At 45.4% G+C, this 13830-nt stretch overlaps 1 protein-coding gene across 2 annotated transcripts in view; it reads right to left on the bottom strand.

Annotated features, from left to right (window-relative positions):
* Nucleotides 1–257: 257 nt before the first annotated feature.
* The window catches only part of LOC144100731 (uncharacterized), a 308214-nt gene continuing 294641 nt past the window's right edge, over nt 258–13830 (bottom strand). For both annotated transcript variants that reach the window (XM_077633568.1, XM_077633569.1), the window contains one exon: nt 258–487. In XM_077633568.1, coding sequence (XP_077489694.1) covers nt 390–487 — 98 coding nt within the window. In that variant the 3' untranslated portion in view covers nt 258–389. The remainder of the gene's footprint in view (nt 488–13830) is intronic.

The following is a 13830-nucleotide window of genomic DNA, read 5'->3' as shown; positions in this document are numbered from 1 at the left end:
TGTACACAATTCCAGTGTCTAATACTTTTGATTGATTTCCACGTCTGTTAATATAATTCTTCAAATTTCTACTTGCAAATGTTACTTTCCCGGATGTTAAGTTTTCGTACGAAGCAATAAAATTAATGCAAGCTCAAAATCACCGGATGAATTATTTCAACTAAGTGGACAGCATTGAGTTGATCAAGCTGATGATATTTCGGGCGGTCAGCAAATTGCTTCTAGAAGGCGCCACGGTTTATTGAAGAACACAGGCATTCATCGAGCAAAGATCTGTTTCATATGGGCATGAATCCTATTGGTTGCAACTGTTCTGACGGCGGAGACGGTGGCTGCTGTCTTCTTCGAATGCCATGCAGTGCTCCCGGATAGGCGTCGATCTGAGGTGGTCAAGGAGTGCGGGAAGCAGGCGATGCCATGGTCGTCTCAGTCAGCGTCGAGGGCGCGTACAGGGTCGCCATGTCACTTCCAGAGCTGCTGCTGCTGCCTGCGGTCAACGAGCGCGGCTGTGAATCGTGGCCGCTGACTTCAGCGTTTTCTGACCGACATTTCTGAGCGACATCTGCCGCGTTGAAGACAATGCTAGCCGAAGGGCTCAGTCAGGTACACGTATAATGAACTAAAATGATTCTAGTGGCACGACCACTTCTGTCGGCGGGCGCCTCCAGCGGTAGAAAGATGCGGCTGCGCTGCAGTAGAGCACACTTTAAAGCGCGTCAGCTTTCGGGCCGTCATGCAGCAGCGTGACAGCGCACCACGATCGTCTTGCCGCGCATAAAGCTGCTGCAGCTGCTTTGCGCACGGTATTTTGGCAGCCCGAATTAACTACCACCACATAATAATGAAATACTAGGAAGAACACGAAACTATTCTTTGCTTTTTTCCTTGCAGCAACACGTTGCATATGTGCAAAGATATATTGATGCTGTATGTCCTGTGTTTGTGCTTGATTTGTGCAATAAAACTATAATTTGCTTTAATAGATGACGGGAGACTAGAACGAAAAAAACCTGAGCTTTTAGAATTGCGTAAGATGGTATCACAGGCGGTTGCATTCAGGATGCATATAACGAAAACGAGGGAACGTTGCTTCACATGTATGCACTTACATTATTAATGCGAAAGCATTACATGGCTATGTTGACGCCGGAAGTGTCCGCATAATGTGTCGCCAGCAGTTAGTCCCCTGTGACGTCAATGGGGTCTTCGTTCACCAATTCTACTAGCGATAGTGATAGTTGGTGATGATGATGATGATAGCGATAGGGATAGTTGGTGATATCAAAGAGGGTGATAGTGGTAGAAGAATGGAGAATTGGGTGGGTTGGTGGTGATCCATCGTATTAAAAACCAGTGCTTAAAAAAGCAGCTTGAAAACACAGACACAGGACGACGCTAGATACACAGAAGTGGTACTGGTGATGATAGTAATGGTGGTGACAGCGATAGCAAAAAGGTCGTCTGTTCCGAGTCACGTGAAGGTCGTGGGTTCGAGTCCCGCAAAGGTGATGGGATAGAGTCCCGTGATGTTCGTGGGCAATGAAAAAGGGAGGGGGAAAGCGAGGAAAGGGAAATGTTCCGCTCTTAAGCAGACTTAAGTAATTTTTCAGTGGCTACCGCAAAGAGAAGCAGCGCGAGAAAAAGTATAAACGTTCTTTATAATCTGCTTCTAGCTGTATTAGATGTAATTTGGCATTCTTACAAAGACTTTAGCAAGGTGCAAAGTTGGGCCTATTGGTGCACGATCTTGTGGTAGGAACAGCGCAGCACGAGACAAAGAAGCGTCGTGTCCCGCCTGTCCCTTCTTTGTCTCGGGCTGCGCTGTTCCTGCCACAAGATCTTACAAAGACGTGCGCAAGATACGGAAAGCAAACGTTTGTACGAAATATCGTTGGCTTAAAACAAGTACCCAATATGATTGTTATATCAATATGCTTGTTGTAGTATATCTTAAACTCGCAGTGCATTTTCACCAAACTTTCTTCACCTTTGTCCTTACTTCCTACACCTGAAAAATGTTTTCCGCGTGCGCCATATGCAGATCGATTGAAAACGCAGCTCACGCCGACACAAACAAAAAGTTAGGATGCAACATGCCGGCATAATGCCACACGCTTCAATGCGTTGCCGATAAAACCGCGCCACCGCTGCGTCACCCGAGGCATGCGTCACCGACGGTAGCTACAAAAACAGCCCGCCCGGCTGGTAAGAGCGGCTTTTTTCCTTCCGCTACCGAGACGAGCGTATACCGTGGATAAGATCATCTGCTGCCATCGCTAATAAAATAAACAGTAGTTACATTTTTATGTTGGGATTCATCCTTCAGCAGAAATGATATCCCACACATGCATGTGTTTGTTCATTCCTTTTGAACACTTATGTTTTCAACATTTTCTTTTTTGTGCAAGGCTTTGTCCTGGTGCAGGCATGCTGTACTGCCCAGCCACGCCCACGACCATCAATGCTTACGCCGGCTGTTTGCGGTCATGTACAGTTGCCTGGATATTATTATTATTATTATTATTATTATTATTATTATTATTATTATTATTATATTATTATTATTATTATTATTATTATTATTATTATTATTATTATTATTATTATTATTATTATTATGCAGATTTGGTTGGCGTAGAATAAAGATGACACATAGCCACTACAAGAAAATCGCCAAGACGCAGGCTGTGAATTGCTAGAAACAGGAGCGTTTTGGTGGGAGAGGGGAATGCAGTAGTAATAGGGTACAGACTGACAGGGCACCTGTTAACTAGGATCGAAGACGGGACAATGGGTTTATGTGCGGAGGCCGGCGACACAGACGAACTTCGTCTTCATCATTGAAGGCTTCGCTCCAGCCCCCTGTGTGTGTGTGTGTGTGTGTGTGTGTGTGTGTGTGTGTGTGTGTGTGTGTGTGTGTGTGTGTGTGTGTGTGTGTGTGTGTGTGTGTGTGTGTGTGTGTGTGTGTGTGTGTGTGTGTGTGTGTGTGTGTGTGTGTGTGTGTGTGTGTGTGTGTGTGTGTGTGTGTGTGTGTGTGTGTGTGTGTGTGTGTGTGTGTGTGTGTGTGTGTGTGTGTGTGCGCGCGTGTGTGTGCGCGCGTGCGTGCGTGCGTGCGTGCGTGCGTGCGTGTGTGTGTGTGTGTGTGTGTGTGTGTGTGTGTGTGTGTGTGTGTGTGTGTGTGTGTGTGTGTGTGTGTGTGTGTGTGTGTGTGTGTGTGTGTGTGTGTGTGTGTGTGTGTGCGTGCGTGCGCGCGCTTGTGTGTGTGTGCGCGCGTGTGTGCGTGCGTGTGTGCGCGTGTGTGTGTGTGTGTGCGTGCGTGCGCGCGCGCCCCCTCCTTCTGTTCCTGTGCATAGTTAGCGCTTTCTGATACCGTAAGGATGAAATACCAACTGGTCCCAGTAATTGCTCTTCTGCCTGTACTGCACCATCTGAGCATTAGCGTCTGTTTGACAGCGTGATTTCTTCGACAAGCTCATTCATCATTGATACTTCCGAGTGCCTACATCTGCTGTCTTCGACTCCGCAACTGGATAGTTCTTACTCAGATAGGCGGAAAGGTTAGGCAGAAGAATCGAAAAGCGCCTAGTGTCAACGGTTCTTGATATGCGCATATAATCCTTCAAAATCAAACGTGGCTCAAATTGCACAAATGCACACGCAGCACCGCTGCAGCCTACGACCAGTCAAATGTATGAAACTTTATTTGTGAAAGAAGCTGTTGCTCTTCACGTTTTAGCGCCTTAAAAAGAGATAATTTCAGCCCTTAGCCTGTTCTGGCATGCACACCTGTCCATCCTGGGGCTTAACAACTATATCAGTGCCGCTTGACAAACATCAGAAAATAGAACCAGGAAAAGATGAAGCCCCTTGATATTGAATGTAGCGCATTTGTGTGAATTTTGCCGCCGTGCCGCGAACTCTCGCACATCCTCCTCCCGACTCTGCTCGGCGCTGTTCTGAACGATGATTGGCCCCTGCGGCCGCCGCCCAGGCAACGCGCGGCAAAGGATCGTTTCCCTGTGTTTTCGTTTTTCGTCGTCGCCATGCGCAGGCCATCTGCCTCTGCTGCTGGTCCAGCTCCGTTGAGTTACGCGCTGAGTATTCGAACTCAACTTGTTGCGTCGCGATACGTACGGTTGCCGTGCATTTCAGTGCACAAGCCGGAGGGAAAATGGCGTCGTTCTGTTCGCGATTGCTCGAAGAAAAAATGACATCAGCCGAAGAAAAAACTTGCAACAGGACAGAAAACTGAGCTACTTCGTATACGTTCGTTATAAAAAATCCAAGCGCTAGCAAACGGTGTGTCGCCTCTGTGTCGTTGTCTGTTAGCGCCTGGATTTTTAATAAGAAAAACGGTCCCACAACGTCGCCCTTAAGGACTTTGTTCCGACAAAGCGCACCGTCCTCGGTGAGGTCCTGTGCATTTCGTAGTACTTAAACTAGTGTGCATACTTAAAACTTCTTGCGAGATCATCAGGAAGGTGATAATAACCCTTAATTCGCTGATCATTGTGCGTCGTTTCACACGCTAATCTTTCCATTTAATGACATTGCTCTGTGTGTTCGATTCGCGTCTGTTGGCGTGCGGATTGCGTCTATTATAGCCACTTTAATTTCTGAATCTCTTCGTGGGTTTCCGCGAAAAGCGCTTGCATCGTCGACGTTAATTATTATTTTTTTGTTTTTCAAGTAAATACGCGTGCTCCAGACCTTGTGCAAAATAGAAAACGCTGATTTTCGCGCCGAGTGTTCGGCAGTCTCACTCCCTTGTGCTCCAGAGCTTTAGCATGGCTGCTTTAACGGCGCTGTACCATCATCTCTGTAGGTATGATAGGGGATGTTAATCTTTAGAGTGATTAAGACCTTCGTTCCTCTGTCGCAGTGGCGCGCAACTCTACCGCGATTCCGAGATCGAGTGCCACCTGAGGAGCGAGTCACAGAAAAGCTGCCGTTTATAACGAGCTTTGACTTGTCGCAGGCGAAGTTGTTGTGATATACTGCAGTGAATGAGGTTTTCAAGATAACGTCAGATTCTTTAACTGCGTAGTTTAAAGATACCAAATATCGTTTGCGTGCGGCTCCCTCATTCAAGGGATGACTACATCATTTTTGATCGCGCTTTGCAGTGCTGAATATTGATTCAGCTGAGGCATCTGAAGCAATCCTTAAATGCATTCCACGGTTTAATCATCCGCCGCGGAGGCTCAGTGGTTAAGGCGCTCGTCTACTGAGCCGAAATACCCGGGGTCCAACCCAACCGCGGCGGCCGCGTTTCACTTGGAGACAAATCTCAAAAGGCGCCCGTGTGCTGTGTGATATGAGTGCACATTAAAGATCCCCAGGTGGTCGAAATTATGCCGGAGTCCTCCACTACAGCGCCTCTTTGTCTTTCTTCTTTCACTCCCTTTCTCTAACGGCGCGTTTCGGATGTCCGCAGAGATGTGAGAGAATTACTGCGCCATTTCCTTTCCTCACAAACCAATCTTCATTTTTTTTTCATTCGCATAGATGAGTCATCAGGAGAATATTATCTTTCCGCCACTTAATGAAGCCTTGTCTTGGCACCAGCAATCACCCAAAAATTTTAAGCCAAACTCTTGGCCAGGCTCACTTGTGCGGTAGGCAGTAAAAATTACGATAAAAACTAGAAAATAATTTTTGTTTGTTTCAAGCAGCCGTGAAATTTGTATTGAATAGGCTATAAAGCCTCGGAGTGTGCATCGCTCGCTCCAAGGAGCCAAGCTTAAAATTTTTGGTGTGAAGCTTGCTAAAAAATGCTGAACATGATAAAGTTTCCCAGCATTTTCGCAGCCACTCGCTCGTCAAAAGGCCTCTTTACCTAAATTACCGCAGTATTTACCTCGCTCAAAATTGCAACGCACATATGCAGGCCTTCAAGCGCCGCAGCTGACGCGACCTTCTCATTGCCCCGCTTGCCTCGAGCGAGGGGTATTTCGGAATGCACAGACCGCTGCCTTGATAAGGCTGAGCCCGCGGGGATGGCGCTACCGTTAAGTCGCTTAATTCTTATAGACATCTGGAGGCGCGAATGCGCTGCAAACTTTTTATTTTATTTATTTATTTGCGAGATAAAGCAGTCTCGGAAGACCAAGCAGATGGGAGCATACAGATGCAAATTTTAACATAGCAGTGCTTTCAGAAGCATACCTGTAACGTGACCTTGGTTGAAGAGAACCAGGCACTAAATAATGTCATGCAGAACGGCTTATCAAGAGCTCAAAAACAGATCAACAGAACAAAATAATGCTAAGATTATAAATTCACGACAAACGCTTACGAAAAAGAACGAGAAACACAGTAAAAATTTGAATACTGAACGGTGCTTGCGCAAAAAAAATCACAATTATATCACAAAGAAATCTCAAGCCTTTATAAAGATTGAAAGACAGTGGTTAACACACATTCAAATTTTTCTGAAGAAAGAATTGTTGGAGGCAGATCATTGCATTTGGTTATTGTTCGTGGAAATAATCAATAATTTGAACAAATTTGTTCTCGTGTTATTGGGAGCAAATTGTGGACGGGATGGAAACGGCATAAGATAAGAGTTTGGAGTAAGATTTTCGCGCTTTGTGTAAATGGCAAATAAGAGCTTAAGCTGCGCAATTTTCCTCATTTCAAGATTTTAGGTGTCATTGTATAAGAGGACCCTTGATATAGAACGCGCTGCCCCATATTTGTTGAATATAAAACGAACTGCGCGTCTTTTAATCATTCCAAGCATTTTCTTGTCTTTTATGCAGAAGGGTTTCCATACCACTGAAGCGTGCTCAAGTTTTGGTAGAATAAATGCTTTATAGGCTTGGAGTTTTAATTCTGAATGTGCCTGTTTTAACTTATGTTGAAGAAAGCCAAGTTTGCGTGTAACAGTTGCGCGACTGTTTTTAATATGTGTAGACCACGAAAGGTGTTAGTGAGTGCAATTTCCAAGCATATATATTTGTTAACTTCTTTTACAGGGTTGCCATTCACTTGGTATGAAAAGACACAGGGACGTTTTTTCTTTGTGACACGAATCATCATTGTTGTTTCGGAGTTAAACGTCATACCCGACTTTGCATACCATTTATTAATTTTTGTCAAACTGTCACTAGGTTTTTTGAAACTTTTCGCATATTATATGCCTATAAAGAAGGCATTAATCTGCAAACAGGCGTATGTTCACATCAGGATGAATTTCAGCAGTTATGTCATTAACGTATATTAAGGGAAGAATTGGCCCTAAAGCACTTCCATGGGGAACACCCGTTGAAACTGGTAACGTATTGGAAGAAAACCCTCTTATGTCGACAAATTAGTGTGATTTGAAAGGTACGCGTTTATGCAATTTTTAATGAATGGAGGAACCCCAAGACATTCAAGTTTAGTCAAAAGCTTGCTATGAGGGACACGATCCAAGGCCGTAATAAAGTCGAGAAGAATGAGATTGCCTGGCCAGATGAATCAAGAATTTTAGTGACATCATGGACATTCGTTACAAGTTGAGTGCACGTTGATAAACCCTTTCGAAATCCGTGCTGGGAGACAAGTTATTGCTTTCAATGAAATTGGTGAAAAACGTGCAACGATGTGTTTAAATAATTTACAGCACGCAGAGGTTAAATAAATAGGCCGGCAGTCTTCCATCAGGAGACGATCACCTTTTTTGTGAACGGCTATAACACGAGCAACACGCCAGTCATCCGGTACAACTGCAGTACATAATGACAAGCGAAAATAGCCACTCATATATGGCACACAGGTTTGGCATAACGGCGAAGGAAGGAATTTGGAATATTATCAAGGCAACCAGCAGATTTAGCACCAGTGTCAAAACACCTTCAAACGTTATAAAGTCTGTCTCAGGAATTGATGGTAATGACATGTTGGCTGCCCCATCCCTGTGGCAGTACACGGAATGACAGTAATTTTTCATAACATCAGCAATTTTTGGGTATCTGTAGTGAACTCGCCATTTTTCAAAACTTTTCCTATGTCCGCGCTTTTACTATCATGGTAACGCCAAAATCTATCTAGACTAGTGTTCATGAAATTTGGTAACGTTGACGAGAAATTCGTATTTCGGGCAAATAATAACTCTAGAGCTTGTTTTGGAGTTCTTGAATGTCATCAATATGTCTAATTTTTTTGCTTGGTCGCAAGCTTCACCCTGCGTTTTAGGTGTATAAATTTTCGATTTGTCTATGGATTTCTTCCCTTTGGTTTTATTTTTCGGTCCGGAATAAGTTCTTTCATGCAATATTTGGTTTGGTTTATGGGGGTTTAACCTTGCGAAGCGACTCAGGCTATGAGAGACGCCATAGTGATGGGCTCAGGAAATTTCGACCACCTGGTGTTCATTAACGTCACTGACATCGTACAGTACAGGGGCCTCTGGAATTCCGCCTCCTTCGAAATTGGACCGCCGTGGTCGGGATCAAACCCGCATCCTTCAGATCAGCAGCCGAGCGCCAGAACCACTGAGCCACGGCGGCGGCTCCATGCAATAGTTAACAGTGCTCTTAAACATTAGCCACAATTTCATTGGGTCAGTGCGGCACATTGTCAGCCAATTTCCAAAGCTCGTCAATAATTGAATAGTAAGCAGCATGGGAAAAATATTTTACAGTTCTAATCTGCGTTTTTTTTTTTTAGACAGTCAGCAAGCCGACACGAGAGGAAAACAAGCTTGCAGTCGAATACGCCATCTTCTGTACATACCTCAAATTCAGAAAGCCATTGCTGACAAACACCGCGTCCAAAGTCAAGCCATTTTCTTCAGTCACACGGGTGTTCTCAAGTACAACCTGCTGTAGGCCGCATGTGATCATAACATCAATTAGTGGGCTGTCAAGTAAGTGGAGCTCTAGTTGCTTATTCCAGTTTATGGATCGAAGATTAAAATAACCCGCCAAAATGACCTTCCGGCGTTGAAGTCCAGACATGTAATCGTACAGCGATGCAAGGAGCTGAGGAGAGGCCGTAGTTGGACGATAAACCGCACACACCGCAATGCCATGGCCCCAACATTCGACGCTCAAGAACAGGCTTTCATGACCTTCAATTTGCGGCTGTACGCTTGGAGCAAATGTATTCTTCAAAATTATATTAACTCCAGCCCCACGGGCTAGGCGGTCACGTCGAAAATTTTGATAAGAGAGGGGTAATAATGATTCATCGCTAATATCATCATGCAGCCAGGCTTCAGTTCTGATAGCTACATGCGGGTCATATTTTAAAAGAAGTAATTGAAGTTCTTCAGATTTTTTCGCCAGGCTCCTGGCATCAAAGTTTAGTACCCTCAGATGCTAATCAATGGAGCATGCGCCCCGTCAAGGGGAAGTTTGAGGTTCACAATCCTGTCTGATAAGAACGCGTTCATTCTGCACGTCGTCTCAGTCATAAAGATTGCCATCTATGCTCAATTTGTCATGCACAAAGAAAACACGTTTTCTAGGGCTCTCCCTTTCAGCGCTCGCACGCTGCCGCAGCAGTTTTCTTTTACGGAGCGTAATTCGACCGTAATCATTTTGGATAGAAATCTAGGAGTCTTTCAGTTTCTTTACATAACAGAGCACACCCTCTTTCTCCAGAAAATCTTGAAGGTACACAATTACGGGTCTATTCCGTGAATTCTGGCCAAGAGGTGTATCCTAGCGACCGCGCTGCACGGCTGTGGCAATTTTTCGGGAAAAACGTCGTGTACTACCGCTTTCCGCAAGATTTTTGATTATCTTAATCTTTTTCTTTTATACCAAAAATTACTAGATTTGATCGGCGCCTACGGTCTTCAAGATCAGTCGATTTTTCATTGCGGTGATAAACTTGGCGCTCTAAATTACGAACCTTCTCCTGAAGAGTCTTAATTTGCGCTGTTTTCTCACAAATTTATTGCAGTAACTTATCTACATCAGTTGAGCGGCGTTCAAGAGCTTCGATATTGGTTTCCGTAGATGTCACATGGTCGCAATTGTCAGTAATTTCTTTCAATATGATCGATTGGTAATTTTTCGAATCGGCAAACATTCTTTCAACAGTAGGTCCATGGGTTCTCTTCAACGTCTCCGCAGACTAGTAGTTTACATACAAGAAAACAATTGTAAGCTGTCGGTCGCAACACCTCGCGTGTTTCGAACTTTTGTTTCCTCTCGGACTCATCTGTGTCCTCCTAGCAACCAAAGGCACTCGAAACACTCCACATGCTGCCTCATTTTAACTGACAACAGTTATCATTGATGATTTTCCGTCCCCTGCGCGGCGCCGACGCAGCACCAATGCGTGCACCCTGTCTGTCTCAGGTGAAGCACACTGCCCCTGTACTTGATACTGCTCTCATCGCCTCAGCTTATCGTACCTGAGAGAGCGCGCTGCATATCGCACTGTCATGTGCGGAGCAAAGCTTGAGTAATCACCTTTCGTGTACTTTAAGATCTCATGGTGACTACAGACAGGCGGTGTTTCTATTTCTAAAGTCAATGCCGCGGCAGCGGTGCGTCACTGTTACGTGCTGGCATGCGAAATTCGCCGTATTCGCACCCATGTACGCCCACTAATGAGAATGAGCCACGATTCTGTCGGTTTTACAATACACGTTTTGCCACCCACCAGCAGTATCAAGCACCCTTTAGGGCAGTCACTATGCTTGCAACGCTGGATCGCGCTGCAAAAACCACCAGCAGCGGCGGTTTCTTCCCATTTTAAACTGAGCAACTAGACCAGATTCTAGTGCAGGAGCAATATGCTGCAGGACAGACACACAGGGCGCATGCATTGCCGCTAACGGTAAGTATAATAAACGGGCACAAAGCTGCGGCGGTAGATTGATTGTTTTGAGCACGTTTGGTGGATAGCGGGACGAAAATGAGTCCTAGAGCAAAAAAAGTTCGAAGCACGCGGGCTATTTGCGGTGGAAACGCGTACAGTTGTATCAGGTGAAGCGGCATAATGGTAGCGTCACCCGGTGGGCTCTGCCGCATCAAGGAAACCGTCTCCGCATTCCGAAATGTCCGCTCGCTAGAAATGGCACAGCCATCCGACCATAATCATCATTGGAGTGAACCTGACGCCCTCCCAATGCGAGGCAAGCGGAGTAGTCGCAGGCAACGTTTGTCGGAGGGTCGCCTTGACAATTTCATCGCTCAGCTTTGCGCAGCCGTAGCAGGCAGCCTGGGAGCCCCAGTCCTATCAGCTTGCTCTACATTGCGAAAGTCGGTCGCACTGATATAAGTTACTCTAAGCCACATGACCGCTCTCGGAGGTATGCGCGAACAGCTTAGGTGCGTGACAGTGAAACAAACGTCCCTGCAGAAAGGTGCGGGGAATAAAGGAAATACAGAAGAGTTGCATTCTCGTCGGAAAGGCAGCCACACCATCTAGTGGAAATTTATCACAGCAGCTGCCCTTGTTTTGCAACCAGACGTAATACTCGTACTATGTGCATTTGCAATCGGCAGTATAGCAGCAGTAGCACATCGGGGACGCTTGTCTTGGAAGGGGCCCGACGCTTTTCTTCTATTACGCAGTTTTGCGGATGGACCGCCGTTGGAGCTCAAGCGTTGAGGTACGGCTTCACTGCGGCTGCGCAGCATCTGAAGAGTTTCCTGCCGACGCAGACGCAAGATTTCGAAGATTTAATGCGGACCATATCTGCGTGTCATCCAGCCTACCTAGCCTGTTCCCATTGGCCTCAGCAGCCACGTTCGGACTGCCGAGATTTCTTCGACGATACTCGCAATAATCGCTACGCATTTGCATAAGGCAGTAGCAGCAGTAGCGCATCAAGGGTGTCGAACTGGAATTGAATCTGAACCCGAAACGGGAACCTGAAGCGAGGCCATATTTTTTCGCAGTTTTGTGCCGTCATATGCTTGGTTTAATAGCGCATAACAAGCAAAGGATATCATGCGCCAAGCTTAAGGTATAGAAGAATTGTTTTCTGCGCGTTTACTAATATGAGAACAAACATGGTGACCGGAGTAGAGGACTTTAAAAGTTAGTTCGTTCTACCTAGTATTGAGAGAGGAAAGAAAGTTTATAAAGGGTTGAGAGTAAAAGCTTTAAAAAAGGTTGTGTAACTTCAGCACCCCTCGTTGGCTGAGCAATGACCTTAAAACTCCCAACGAATCAAATAGAGATCTCGGCCTTCTCAGGAATGAGAAAATCGCTGAAGTGTATCAGGTAATAAAAGAAAGCAGTGGCTCATAATATACAACTTCTCAAGAACACCTGCTACCTTTAAGATACTAAAAACACAAGACGGGTTAACAATGGCATTTTCACCTGAGAGCAGGGCAGGGTGTAAAGGAATGTATTTATTATACAATTTACTAAAATGCTTCTTTCTTAGTTTTTGGGAGTTCTGAACAAGAGAAGAAAATATGGTTTAGTGTGCGCTCGTCTCCAGAGCTATTGAAGCTATTGTGTCCAGGATTTTAAGTGTTTTTAACCTCAAATGTCGCGGTCTAGTTTTTACGCATGAAGTCCCAAGTGAGAAAAAACTGCAATTTCTAGATCTTAGGTTAGCGTTCCGGGAGGACCATTTATGCTGGGGTTACTATCCCCGTACTAGCAAGGAACTCCTGCCCTTCAATACGGCGCATTCAAAAATTGTGAAGCGCGCCATCGCCTCTCTCTGCATTGAGTCCTTGCTTTCAAAGTCATGTCCGCACCAAATGCACGATAGCTTCGAAAATCAGATTGGCCGTCTGTTGGCTGCTGGTTTCCCCTCGGTGGTGTTGACTGAAGTCGCTGAAACCCTCCCCCAAAAAACAAAACGCTGTACCAGGCCAAAGAATCCGGAGGAAAGGAGCCCTGCTGTAAAACCTGAAGTTATGCCCTATGTGCACAAACTGTCACATAATCTGAAGAAGGTGGCTAACAGACACGAAGTACCGCTAGTATTTTCAGCACAAAACAAGCTGAACAAACTTATACCCCGGATTTGTGGCACTGAGCGCCCTGAATGCAATATAAAACATCAGCGTGTCTTCACCCGTTGTATGGAAGGAGTGGTGTACGAGATACCCATGACCTGTGGAAAGTCCTATATAGGGCAAACCGGGAGGTGCATCAACAAACGCATTGGGGAACATTGCAAAAAGGTTGAAAACAATAAAGATAAATATGCCAACTTGGTCAACCATGTTAATATGTGCAAGTGCGAACCCCGACTGGAAAAGGCGAGGATTCTTGGCAGGAGCAAGATTAAACAGGTGAGGCTTTTATTGGAAGCGTTTCACATTAAGAAAAAGGCGGCTTTGTGTGTGAGTGACACGTCAGTGAATTTGTATGCGACGGAGTACAATTTTCTGTGCAAAAACTGATAATGCAGGGTGATAGGTTATGGCTGTGATAGGCACATGGAGTGAAAAAAGGGGGCGTATCCTGAGACTATTTATCTGTGTGGTATTCTTGAGTGATAAACAGTTGGAAGCTGGCGCCTGTCCGTTGTCTCCTTGTCTTTCCTTTGTGTGTGTGGTTTTACGTGCGCCAAGGTGGATTCTTTCCAAGTTTCAAAGATGCTTAACCAACTTGCCCAGCAGCATGCCTTACTGTACATGTGTGTTGCCAATGACGGAAGCCCCGCTTTCTTCTGGCCTCGAGCCTCAGCGAGGGCTATAGAACTGACTCTGCATTCACCTGACGTCCGCGTTAGGTGGATAACAGCACCTGACTTCATAGGAAGTGATCACTATCCGATTTTTGTGCTTGCTACGGACTTCCTTATGCGCAGTCCTAAAATCAGCATTGTGGTCAACTGGGACAAGTACAGAGAGCACGTAGAACGTGTTTCTGGCGATGTTATTGAGAAAACGATCTCTAGTTAGCTGG

This window comes from Amblyomma americanum, chromosome 8 (assembly GCF_052857255.1).
Source record: "Amblyomma americanum isolate KBUSLIRL-KWMA chromosome 8, ASM5285725v1, whole genome shotgun sequence".
NCBI classification, from domain to species: domain Eukaryota; kingdom Metazoa; phylum Arthropoda; class Arachnida; order Ixodida; family Ixodidae; genus Amblyomma; species Amblyomma americanum.
This window is presented reverse-complemented; position numbering and strand designations above follow the sequence as displayed.